The sequence below is a fragment of the Coturnix japonica genome, chromosome 5, assembly GCF_001577835.2.
Source record: "Coturnix japonica isolate 7356 chromosome 5, Coturnix japonica 2.1, whole genome shotgun sequence".
NCBI classification, from domain to species: Eukaryota; Metazoa; Chordata; class Aves; order Galliformes; family Phasianidae; genus Coturnix; species Coturnix japonica.
This window is the reverse complement of record NC_029520.1, coordinates 45747663-45760601: the sequence shown is the minus strand read 5'-3', so window position 1 is coordinate 45760601 and position 12939 is coordinate 45747663. Positions and strand designations below refer to the sequence as shown.

The window sequence follows — 12939 nt, the reverse complement described above, 5'->3', positions numbered from 1 at the left end:
GAGAGGGCTGCAGCCCCAGCCCAGCCCCACACAGAGGCCATGAGGAGCTGGGAGCAGCTCCTGTGCCTGCTACAGGTCATGGTCACACTCAGTGAGGGGCAGGAGCTGGAGCCTCTGCACTGAGCAGATATGGAATATTTCCCACTGAATAAAAATATCTCCCCTTGGCCATGGCACGTGGGACAGCTGCCTTTCTACTGGAGACTTACTTCCAAATCAGGGCATTTCGGTTCCCCTTCTGCCTTCCTGCTTCCCCCGTGCAGGCTCTGAATGGGGAATGCTCCTTTCTGCCTGCACTATTAGCAGCTGCCCGGTGTTCCTATTAAAGGATATTGTTTACTCTGCAGGCTGCCCTGGTGCTCGCACACGATGGAAGCAGAGCCTGGCAGAACGCCTTGGCAGCACATCAGGAGCTCGGCTGCGTGTGGGGATGCTCGTGCTTTAGTGAAGGATGTGGCTCTGAAGCAAAGCAGGGGTGCCCACAGCAGAGCCCACAGTGGTGGATCCAAACCTCCAACCCACCGCCTGGAGGTGCTCTGCCTGCGGCTCAGACCTGCAGCACAGCGGCCACCTCCATCCCTCCCTCCCTTCCTCCCAGCTCCCCCAATGCAGGGAGGGGCAAAGGCTCAGCACTGCAATGCACGACTTTATCCACGGAAGCAGATGTCTATGGGCTGTCTTTGAGCTGAGCTCCATCCCACCTCTTCTGATTGTCACTGCTGCTGTTATCTCCAAGGCTGCTTTTCCTCCAGGTTTCCGCTGCATCCCTGCTGCAGGAACTCTGCACTTCAGCCCTGCCCAGCGCCTTCAAAAGGCATCCACGAGAGCCGTGCTTCCTGGTAACAAGTGCTCCTTCCTCAGATCCCACAGCCACAGAATATCCTGAGATGGAAGGGACCCACAGGGATGAAATCCAACTCCTGGCTGCACAAGGAGCCACCCCAAATGTGTCTGTGAGCACTGTCCAGAGGCTTCTTGAGCTCTGGGGACTCCCTGTGCACTGTGTCACACATGGGGAGCTACCCAAAGGAACATGGCCATGGAGCACACAGAGCTGTTTGCTGCCCTGAGACCCAGCTGGCAGCCCTGGAATCCTCAGGGAGAGGCAGGAAGGGAAGCAGAGACGGCTTCCAAAGCAGAGGGTGGCTTTGCTCCTTCCCTGCCAAAGGAGAAAACATTGCTTGAATTCAAGCGTGTGACAGTCCAAGCAAGAACCAACGCTCTGTTTTTCCTGGCTCGCTGCTGGGAAAGGGATTCACGAGAAAGCTCCGTGTTTCCTCCTGCAGTGCTGGTGGGATGGTCACATCATCCAGCCAGGGGGACTCCAGGACACGTCTCCCAGCTTCACACACAATAGTCCCGGGTCTCTTTTCCTTGCCCTCCTCCCCAGCACACACACAAGACACATCTTTTCCATTCTCCAGAAGAGAAGCAATGTGAGCCAAGCTCACACCACGTCATGAGAAGCTGCTGCTTTACTTTGCTGAGAAGGAAATGTGGGATCTTCTCAAACGACTCTGCTCACACCTACCAACACAGAGCTCTTGTTGTCCCCCCATCAGCCAACCCACGCTCATCCAGACATCCAGGAAGAGCTCCAACTTCAGACTTAGGAAAGTCTGACTCTTCCTGCCTTGTGACAAACTTGCACAAGCATCACCAGTCAAGTGTGCGCAGCCAAGACCTGCCCTTCCTCTTTTACACAGTCCCTGGCCTGGCCAGCACAGAAGGTCCTTCCAAAGCATGGCCACATGGAACAGCGAACAGCCAGCAAAAGGAGAAGTCAGTCCAGCAGCCAGACAAGAAACCACGGCTAGGAAATATGCTGGCCCCAAGCCATCATGGCCTCGGGCCAGGAAGGAGAAATGAAACCAGCTGAGATAGGAAGAGACAGCAGCAATGGTTCGGCAGCATCCTCACCGCAGCTGCTGAGTGGGATTGCTGGCAGGCCTGTGCATCCCCGATGGCATCAAGGCATCACACGGCCGTGTTCCAGCTCCTCCTTTGCTGTGTGCCCCAGAAATATGGGTAAAGAAGGACACAAGCCTTGACCCCAACACACCAAAGTGGATGCTGAGAAGTGGGAGCTGTGGGTGTCCCTGGACCAGATGGACTTTGGGGGGTCTCTTCCATCTCAAAGGATTCTACGATTCCCTATCAGCCCCTTTCTGAGGCCAGAAGTTGGCGTCATCTGTCCTTGTCTTCTGCCAGGGCTGCTGTATCACCACTGAATTTAGCAGCACAAACCTCCATTTCTCCACCCCCAGCCAACACTGCATGAGAGGTAACAACCCACACATCTGCAGGCAGGACATTGGTCTGAGCAGCACATGAAGGTACAAGGACACCTTACAGCTGTGCACGCAGCCAGCAGAACCACTGATTGCAAAGCAGCAGCTCGGTGATCCAGAGCCTTATGTGTACGTGTCCCCCTCAGCTCAGCTCTCATTTCTTTCTTCCCTCTGCCTTCAACATGCAAAGCCAGCAGAGCCATCGGGTGCACAGAGCAGAACCCAGCCGTATTTTAGCAGCCTTCACCCAAGCGCAGCCCTGTGCTTTCTAATGGCCTTTTAAGGAGCGCTGCCAGCACCACGGCTCGGCTCCCGCTGTGAGCTGTAGCACTTCCCTGCAGGAACGAGCTGGTGTAACACACGGGCTGTGAGCACACGTGTCCTCTGCAAGCCGGACCTACAGGCCCTGTGAGCCCAGTGCAAGAGGAAGGGCCCTAATTGCTGTTTGTTCGCACATAGGAGGCTTCAGGCCGACCTGACAGCGGCCCCGCACCAACAGCGCGGCCCGATGGCGACCCCGTGTGGCCACAGGCAGAATCTGAGACCAACTGTAACTGAATCCAGAGTTCTGTTGTTAGTTCTGCCCCTTCCTTGAATGTGTCTATTAAAAACCAGAACCCTTTGATTCAACGCAGCCAACCTCCCCTGTAACTCTGAAGACATTGTTCTTAACCAGACCCAGCAACCAAAGGCATCTTCAGAGCTGGATGAGATGGATTTTAGCACTGCACAACTTCAGTCACGAGCCTGTGACAAACACCCTCCACCACTGCACTCAGACCACACGTCCCAGGACTCCAGCCACATGACAGAGTACAGCTGAGGATGCTGAGATGCTCACCATCACCTCTGGTTGATTGCAATGCAGAGAACACAGCCATAGCTCTGTGAAGCTGGATCAGGAGCAGCACCAACGGACCTCAAGGCAGAGCAAGAAAGAAAGGCAGAGGTTGGTGTCTGGTTGCGGATCTGAAGGAAGCAGTTTCCTTTGGAGCCCTGCACTGGAGGCATGCGGGGTGGGAAGGAGATGAGGGTATGTTCTTGCAGCTTGGTCATTTCACAGGGCATTCAGGAAGGAAGCTGCTGAAAATCTGTTAATGATCATCATTCTTTTCTTCTCCAAATACCTTGAAGACAGACAAACTCAGACAGAACCCTCTGCAAACACCTCAGTACTTAAATACAAGCGTTAAATATCCAAAGGGTGCGCTCTTTAGAAAGAATGAGGTACTTAAGAGGTGAAGTAGGAACAGAGTCTTTCAGAAAACATTTAATATGAAACCTTTTGGAACTTCCATCGAATACAGATTTACATCATTTTATCAGAACAGCGTTTCAGTTCAGACAATGAAGTGCACTGCCAGGTGGAGAGAAAAAAGAACACATTTGGAGGAGTGCTGGAAGTGTGGGAAGTGAAAGGAGAAGGTGACTGCTCACCTGAGAAGGTGCAATGACTGCCCTGAAAGGTTTTATTGCTATTACAGAGTGGACTTCTTGAGGGTAAAACCATACTGAGCAGCACGGGCAGAGCACTGAAAGCCAACTGAACCCCGAGAGTCCCAAAGCCATGGCATGACACAGAATATACAGAGAATAAAATGCAAATCCAGGAATATTCACTACATTGAACAACTACGATCGTCCTTTAAAACTAGCAGAGTCAATATCGATGCTCAGGGGAAGGAATGGAGGGGATGTCTGCTGCCTTCACAGACCGCGGGTCACAAGGACTAACTTGCACAACACCACGGGTTCTCACCTGGTGTCAGACCCGAACTGCGCACTATGAACAGCCATTAGCTCACTGCAGATTTCAATGCCAATTGAGGCTCCAGTCTAAAGCACGCGTGAAGTACATGCTGAAGTGCTCCACTGAAATATAACCATCAAACATTCACACAAAAAGTCAAGTAGATAACGCAGCGTTTTATCTACAGAAGTCCTCTGTGAAATGAACTGAGTATTCAGCAGGAAACAACGCTTGTAGGAAGCTCCTGGTTCCGCTCTGCCAGCCCAAATCCAGCTCAGCACAGCAGTGCTTTAAGAAGCAGGGACCATCCGACAGCAGCTCGGTGTCCTACAGAAACTAGCAGCCATCAGTGTCCGTCAGGGCAGGTTCCACACATAAGAGAACAGCGGACTCCTTCCTCAGCAGGATCTAGAGACACAGCCGGCATGAAGCCAGCAGCAAGGTGCCCAGAGCCAAGCGGGAGCATGCTGCAAGAGAGCTGCAAGGAAAGGTTTAGCTGCCACTGCCCATGGCTGTAGTTAAGCAAGCTGGATGTTACAACAGGGGACATCAGCAGCCAAATCTGACTCCCACTTTTGGGTTTCAGAAAACAAAGGAAAGCACTGCTGTGCCCGCAGCAATACTTTGGAGCAGCACAGGCTCATGTATGGTGATGTGCATCAGAACGTGGCTGCTGTTTGAGAGTCCTGTTGTGCTGTGATCAGGCTGGCCTAGTGCAAGGGGGAGAACTCTAAGAAGCCACAGGTCAGCACTCAGCACACAGCACTGCTCTGCAGGGGGACTGTGGAGCAACAGAAAAGTACTCAGAGCTGCAATCAAAACTCGTAAGCCAGAGGGATAAAGATACAGTTTTAGTAGCTCAGCAGAAGAATGGAAGCATTTACTCAAATTTTAATGCACAAATCAACTACATTATTAAAATCTGATTCGGACTTAAATAATAAATAGGTGGGCAAAACATAATGCAAGACTTACTGGGTAAAAGTGAATTTTTAATAATTTCATGAGCTCTACTTAGAAAACAGGACTAATAATGTTCACAACCGTAAATCCAAACCCTTCACACCCTTTTGTTCCTTAACACAGCAGTGAATTGTAAACCTGCGTTTACTGGTTATCTCTTCAGTTATTTTAAATATTGAACTCAAGTGTTTCCTCCTTGGCCATTTCAATTTTTAGCACCAAAATTAGCCCAAAAAGAGGTACTGGTACAGCTCCATGTGGTAAATGAATTGTTTACATATAATACTTTATATATTATACACACATACTGTACATTCACACGTCCACACAAACAGGAGGCATATTTAAATGAATATATTCTGTGTTTCAATTTGTTGTCAAAGACTTAGGAGCAATGGAAATAAAGCAGAAGGGGTAATATTTTACATAGTAGGCAACTTTAATGCTGTAGTGCACTTATAAAAAAGTCCAACTCTCCCTCCCAGCTCAGCAGCTTTGTTTTCTTTAATATCACTATTCAGAAGGATGCAGAAGTTATTGCCTAAATGTTATTCTATACATTTCCATCGGAATTCTCAAAACACTTGAAATTGCTAACTAATTTACAACTTAACTATTGTTTCTTGTTACAGCTTTAACTCATTGGCAATTTTGGAAGCAATGTTTTTAAAAGCTATGGATGTTCCCGATATCCGCTTAAAGCGAACTCCGTTCAGGGACAGTCTTGGCAGGTCACACACCTCCATTTCCCACTGCACGAGGTTTTCCGCGTGCCCATCTCCATGGACACAGAAAAGCAAGAAACGCTCTCTTTGTTCATAGTCACAATTATTGGCATCCAGGACCTTCCGGATCTCCCTCATCATGTCATTGGGATCCATGGAGCTGGTGGTTTTCATGCTCCATGTGAAACGCAGTGAGCGAGGCTTGGCTTCCTTGTTCTCATCCTTCTGATCCACGGCTACATTGCGGCTGGAAGAGAGCAATTCATCAGTCAGAAGGGTGAGATACTTCCATGGGACAGGTGTTAGCAAAGCAAACTCACGGGCAACACACACTACAAGAGCAATGTCTATGGGCCCTGGCAGCACCCCATCTCCCTCACTGCCGTACAGACACACAGTAAAGATAAAGCGTCAGCGTTCGGGGCTGAAACAAAGGTGAGGCTTGATGGGAGAAACAACTGGAGGTCACTGGAGTTGGGAGCGTGAGGGAAGTCACCTCACTGAGGAAAAACCACACACATCAGCTAGGATTCAGTTTTAAGTGTTGCTCCAAGCCCTACTCTTGGGCCACCTGCCACCCAGTTCTGGGCTGGACAGGTTTCACTCTATGAGACGTGCACAAAAGAACCACTGTATTGTAGGATACTGGGGATACCTTCAACAGGGAGGAAATATTCTGACTTTAAGCTGGTCAGTAATTTGGTTAATACCAATCAAGTAATGTGGTGAAGTCCTTTGCAGCTAGAATCTATTCATGTCCTGGAGACCAAAATGCAGGAAGGAGAGCTGGAAGTACTGACATGGTTAGTAAAGCAACCAGGGCAAGAGGGTTCCTATTACTGCCACAGTTCTAAAAGACAGCAAAAAATATGCCTTAGTACTTTCCATTTCCCAAATCTGCAAGGTTTTCTTTTTGTTTCTTTAAAGCTTTTCACTTGGTAAGGAGAAATAAGGTTATACAGGACAGTAAAAAACGATCCAGAAATTTCTAGTTCATAATGATGCCTCTACTTCCATAAAATCAGCAGTCACAGAGCTAAAGCATAAGGAGCTACATTTAAACCTTTAAGAAAAAAATGGGGCAGGTTTTCTTTTGGAAAGACTGCGTGCTGTCAGTCCTATCTTCAAACTTGTCCCCAGGGCAAGAGACTTTAATATACTGGCCACGATGCTTTAATATTTTCTGAAAACACATAACCTTGCTAACCCTAAACCACACAGTTTAGGTCTCGCGTTGAACTTCAAAGTTCAGTTTACAATTAAATTAAGCTCTTCTCTGAGATATTTGGCAGTGAATTTCTGCTTACACAACGCTTTCTTCCTTCTCCCACCATTAAGCAGGCAATTATGAAAAAGTTACATAAAAAGCAATGGCAAGGTCACAAAAAACCTATTGCAAAGATAACCTGTCTCGTAATTTTATATTCTATTATAATGACTCCCAGTAACTGCAAGAATAAAAGGATTATGCTGTCAAATCCAGCTGCATGATTTCTCAGATGCTACATACTCTTTGATTGCTGATGTATGTTGTAACTGTAAGGTTTTAATTTAATGAAGCTGCAGGAGCTGGCAAAAAGGATAGGGGGAGTAACATCAACTTTTATTCAGTGCCGACTTTAGAAAGCCTTTTCTACTTGAAAATGGTTGGCAGAATGAACACAAAGCCGATGGTTTCTAGTACTTTTAACACAAGGATTTGAGGAAGAGTTTAATATGGAAAACATTTGTGATTTTGGAGACAAAAGCACAACTTAACATCCTTCAGTGGTTATCCCACACATGTGCAGTCTCACTGGACACCACTTACCTACAGATCTACGAGACAACAGCAAATCATAAATACTAAGATGCAAAAAAACACACGAGGGAGAAGGCAACAGGAAAGATGGAAGTTTAGAAACAAGCCAGTCAGTGCTTTAGTAGCTGATCTGCAGACAGAAACGCTTCTTTGTTTAGTTTCACAGCCTTAAACAAAACAAAAGCTGCTGCCTGAAGCCACTGTGCCACATAATCAAGGGAAGAAAGGTTCAAACTCACCTAAATAACATTTCAAACAAAAATTTTACCCTCACCTTGAGCCCTCAAATCTCCCGTTCCTCTCATATTCAGTCGGGAGCCTCATTGAAAAGAATGCAGAAGCAAAAGGAAGTGGGAAAGAGAAGACAAATCTTACACTACAATATACAATATCTGAGTAGTTGCTAAAAGACACTGCAATCATAGCAAAGTCGTGTTAAAATACAAAGCAACAAAGATGTAATGAACTTTCTAGGTTAGACCAAGTTCAGAACGTAACATCTTACCCAAGTCTGTTAACTACAGCTTTTAAAAGACCCTTAGCTATTTTTGGCATGGTGTGCTTATATATTTACATTGTAGAATTCATTGAAGTTGAATGTCCACTGTAGAAAATGTCAAATGAAAATAACAAAATATATTAAAATTATCATTTAATAAATAAGTTCTCATTATTTTTAGCTTTTTGGTTGCTTGCTTGTTTTAAGTGATCTGGGAATAAAAGTGTACATTTGAAAAAAATAACGTTTATGAACTAGTCCAGACTTGGTCTGCACACACACCCCATCTGAAGAACTGGATATTTAAACACCTAGCCATCTAAACCAAAAGATCAACATACGTATACATTTTAACCAAAGTTTAGAGGTAAATCCAAGATCTCCCATGCTGTGCTATTAATTCTCACTGTCACATCTTCTATATCCAAAGAAAGTTAAGCTTTCTATCCTTTTGCACTGTTTAAAGCTACGTTGCTGACTGCTGACAGAACACCCAGCAACAACCCTATACAACAAGGTCCTGCACAGCACATGGTAAGATGGGATCTCTAGCAGGAGACTAATGGACTAATAAAAAGCTGTAACAAAGATGATGATGAAGACTATGAGAACAACTAGCAAGTCCTCAATCAATTCCAGCACTTCAAAGCGTGCTTTATTGGTAGCTATTTTTGTCTTAGTTTTATATTCAAATATTAGCATTCAACCTTCTTAAGGGGAGAAATTTCCACTTGTTCAGTCACACAGGAGGGCAGCTGACCCAAAGGCTACAGACAGCCCTTCCAATGTTCTTTAGTAGACTGACTGCAGCCCACACTTATGTCACATTTCTGAAACTCACACATGCTTAAGACATCAATAGCACTGATGGACTTCAAGGCAGATTAAGATCAAGTGCTACTACTCTACTATGGTGAGTATTAGAGAAGGTAGACGACATTCACAAACCCAACCTTTACAACAATATTCTAAGACTGAAATGGGAAAACGCTGCAAGGGAGAGAACCCTTATAGCAGCAGAACAAAGCTACTCCTTCCAGATATGGGAGAGAGGTGCGACAGGCTTGTTTTACTGAGGAAAGCAACCAAGTATGAAGACACTGCTCCACTGAGGACTACCTGAGCTTTATATATTAAATAACAAAATACACACCACCTGGAAATGACAAACTCTACTTCTCTGAAACCTGTTTGGAAATCCTCACGTTATTAAGTTTTCCTGTGCTCCAGCATCCATCCATTCAGCACCAGGAACTGTACTCAGTGTCTTAAAGCTCTCAAATATGAAACACCAAGCCAAGATGGGGACAGCTGTGCCAATCTCTCCAGATGCCCTTTCCTTCGTCAAAGGAAGTTGAGTTCTACAGCACAGCACTCACGCATTGGGAACATTAACTTACAGTACTGCCAGTATTGTTTTAGTAGCTCCGCAGTTCAGATGCAGCCCTTAGGCCTCCTCAATACTAACACAAACACCACTTCTGTAGGAACCACAAATTGGTGCTTCGTGTTTTCAATCTTACGCTTTTGCTTGTATTTTTATAGAAGTTAATTTTATGGTCCAAGATGATCCTTGGTCTTTAGAATGGAACAAATGTATAAAAAATCTGGGCTCTCATTTGTCAGGCAGTGCCTACACACAATCTCCTTTTCTTTCCTGCTATGCAGTTTGTGAATTGATTTCTAAAGTAAGGTTGTTTCCATCTATCTGTACTAACACCGCTTTCTGTTCTTTACATCTTTGTACGCTATTGGTTAAAAATCCAGCTCAACAGAAAATTGTCTAAAAAGATATTGAAAAACAGCAAAGAGGGCAAGAGTAAAACAACAGCAATTTGTGGAAATGAAGAACAGATGCTGCATTCAAATCCAGATTATAGAACGAGATTTCTGCTGTCGGAAAAAAAGTTAATTTTCCATGCTACACAGATTTGCAAGCACAGTGCCTGGCGTAAGATATATACACACACATATATAAGTAGGTCCATGTACCAGGCACAATATTAGAAGTAATATATATATATGTATATACATATATATATATATATATGAATGGCTAAGAATCTGCTTTTGTTCAGAAGGGTGGAACTAGCTGCCCTTTAAGAACTCTTCCAACCCAACCTATTCTAGGATTCCTAAGAGGTAACGCTGCAGTACTATAAACATATGGGTTACAGTAATTCTTCCAGCACCAAAGAAAGTGAGTTTAGGTAAAACTTACAGCGTATGAAGCAAAAAGAAACTGCCAAGAATACAATGTTTTGAATTTAATTCTGTACCTACATACAGCATCAGGTGCTGAGGAATACGATGCACATGTACAACGGAATTTAAAAAGCACAGTGTGGTCCTGTGTAGGTGGTGTAAGACTCTGCAGATCTCTTACTCAAAAGACATATTCAATGAAATCTGCAGCAGTTACTTTTACTACTGTCTAAAATTCTTGGCCAGCGGTCAAAGGTACTTTAAAAAGAATCATTAAAGTTACTTTTTTAAAGTCTCAAAGATGACGGCTGGCCTTCTAGCTTCAATCTGAACTTCCACTGGAACTTTTCATTTTAGTTCTGAGCAACTGAATACCAAGCTTACATGCATTCAGTTGTGGAGGTTACACAGATCACAATCCTTTGTTTAAGAATGAATGTGACTACAGAGACAAAAGCTCCTTTTATAAAGTGGTATGTGCTCCATCGCTCGTTACGCATGGCGAGTGAGAACTATTGCCTCTGCTTAGTCTCATTTGTATACCATGCTGGACGGTTCCTTTCCGTAGCTACCAGTCTGTGCATGTTCCTCTTCTCAAGAAAGCCGTGACAACGTTAGCCAATCCAATCAGCATCAGTTCTAAACACAGTCATGTTTGGAAATGCCCTGATAATTATTGAAGTGGAATGGAATTTACTCGTTTAGATGACATAGAGAATAAGCCCAAACTTAAGTAGCTGTTAATGTAGCTGAGGTCTCCCTGTTCTAAGCACTTCCTTGAAATGGTCTCATTTCAAACTGCAGAAACATGCACAGCCCTGTAGTTTGAAAGTTAAAACAGATGATATTTTCAGTCAACTGTTGGGAAAGGAAGAAACATTCTTTAAGGAACTCCTAAGTATAACGGTGAGTATTACAAAATTCTACTGGAAAAACCTGTAAGTCGATCAAAATTGTATTACCAACTTTAGCAACTCATAATGGATTTAAAATGCATAGAGGATTCCCAGATTGTAAGCTTAAATTCAGTCCTCTGGACTTGAAACACGAGTAATGCTTTTCAGCTTTTCCTTTAGGTAAAAAATTAACGTAGATGTTATGGTTTATTTGTAACTCAAGTGTTCTGTTTGCAGCTCAGCTGCAATTCACTTCAGCTAAGGCATCCCATTTTAAAACCAAAAACATTTCACCCTCTTTCAATCTTCCACACAAAATAAGCTGCTAGATTCACAGCCACATTCAGTACCAGCTACCAACAACACATCACAATGACATCTTAATTTAAATACCACAGAGCAGAGAACGTCAATTTACCATCACTTACCTTTATTTGCTTGTAAACCTTACATTTTGAAACTTTTATCACTGTTATCAAACACCTCATTTTTCAAACATAAGCATGCTAAGTGTATTAGTACATAGAACAGAATTACTTTGTGGTGCTACCAACTCTATCAAAGAAAGAAGGATTCACAAGGCATGCTTAGCATCTTGTTATTCATGTGCTGCAGACTCTTAGATGTCATCACGAGTTAATGCACTGATTTATGCTTTCCTCTAAAGAAAGACAGTATTTAGTTCTCAGCAGAAAGTTTAGTTTTCAGAAAACCAAGGCTAGAAAGCCAAATCTGTTGTTAATTGCAGGAGCCACTTTTTTAAATATAAATAAATCCTACCTTTTGATAAACCTGAATGACATGTTTCTAAAAGAAATTAAGCCAAAATAATAATTAACAAAGTTTTGTACGAAGTAAATTGAAAAAATCCATTTAGAGTGAAACATGCAACAGACCTCATTTAAATGCACAATGAAATTACACTTCAGTACATTCTGACACTTGGCACATGACTTAAGGTCTAAAGAACTTTTGGTTTTTTTTATTAAAGCATTAATATTTCCAAACTGATTTGTTCCTGTGAAATACACTGCCAGCAGTTACTGTGAGTTACTACACCAGTTATGGGCATATACACTAGTTTCAAAACACTTGAAAACCAAAAACATGGAAGGTCACGTAAAAGGATTTTTTTTATTTAAAAGGAGTTTAAATAGAAAGCAATAAATGTAGCTCCAACTATTAGTAGACCCTGAGTACCCTTAGAGTTAGGTTTCCTCCTTCCTTCATAACACTGTCACCCATATTGAGCTAAAAACTGCCTCAATTACTTGGCTAACAGTGACAAAATGTGTAACTAGTGCCTGGACCAGGACATAAGCAGCTACAGGGGAAACAAGAATAAAATAGCACACTTCAATGTACTTATTTCTATTTAATGAGAAGAAACATAACCATGTTCTTTGATGGCACCATCTACTTCCTAGTAGTTTGTACCTAGTATAACAGAGCACCAACTGCAAGAGGTCCTCCAAGTGCATGTGTAACAACCCATCTGTAGCACAGCCATTGTGTTAAAACTGTTTGTTATTTAATCAAGTGCAGATGGAATTTCAATTATTGCGTAAAGCACTTGGGGAAGAACTACTTAAATCAGAAAGCTGTGAAAAACTGGAGTTTGGCTTAACAATGCTTTGCGTAGGAGACTACGAAGAAGATACTGGGGAGAGGGCATGTACAGCCCCAGAACATACAGAAAGGAAATGGTTCGATGCCATTTGTCACAGGCCTAAAATAAAAGCAAGTGTGCCAAGATTAAAATGATGTACTCTACAAACTTTCATGAGATGAGGAGGGTACAAAAGCACT

At 43.8% G+C, this 12939-nt stretch overlaps 1 protein-coding gene across 8 annotated transcripts in view; it reads right to left on the bottom strand.

Moving 5' to 3' along the window:
* Positions 1 to 3545: 3545 nt before the first annotated feature.
* MARK3 (microtubule affinity regulating kinase 3) overlaps positions 3546 to 12939 on the bottom strand; it is a 56130-nt gene continuing 46736 nt past the window's right edge. For 2 of the 8 annotated variants that reach the window (XM_015865479.2, XM_015865482.2), the window contains exons 12-14: positions 11911 to 11937; positions 7805 to 7849; positions 3546 to 5976 (exon numbers count right to left, since the gene is read on the bottom strand). In XM_015865479.2, coding sequence (XP_015720965.1) covers positions 5631 to 5976; positions 7805 to 7849; positions 11911 to 11937 — 418 coding nt within the window. In that variant the 3' untranslated portion in view covers positions 3546 to 5630. The remainder of the gene's footprint in view (positions 5977 to 7804; positions 7850 to 11910; positions 11938 to 12939) is intronic. The other 6 variants (XM_015865485.2, XM_015865481.2, XM_015865480.2 and 3 more) reach the window with 6 other exon arrangements.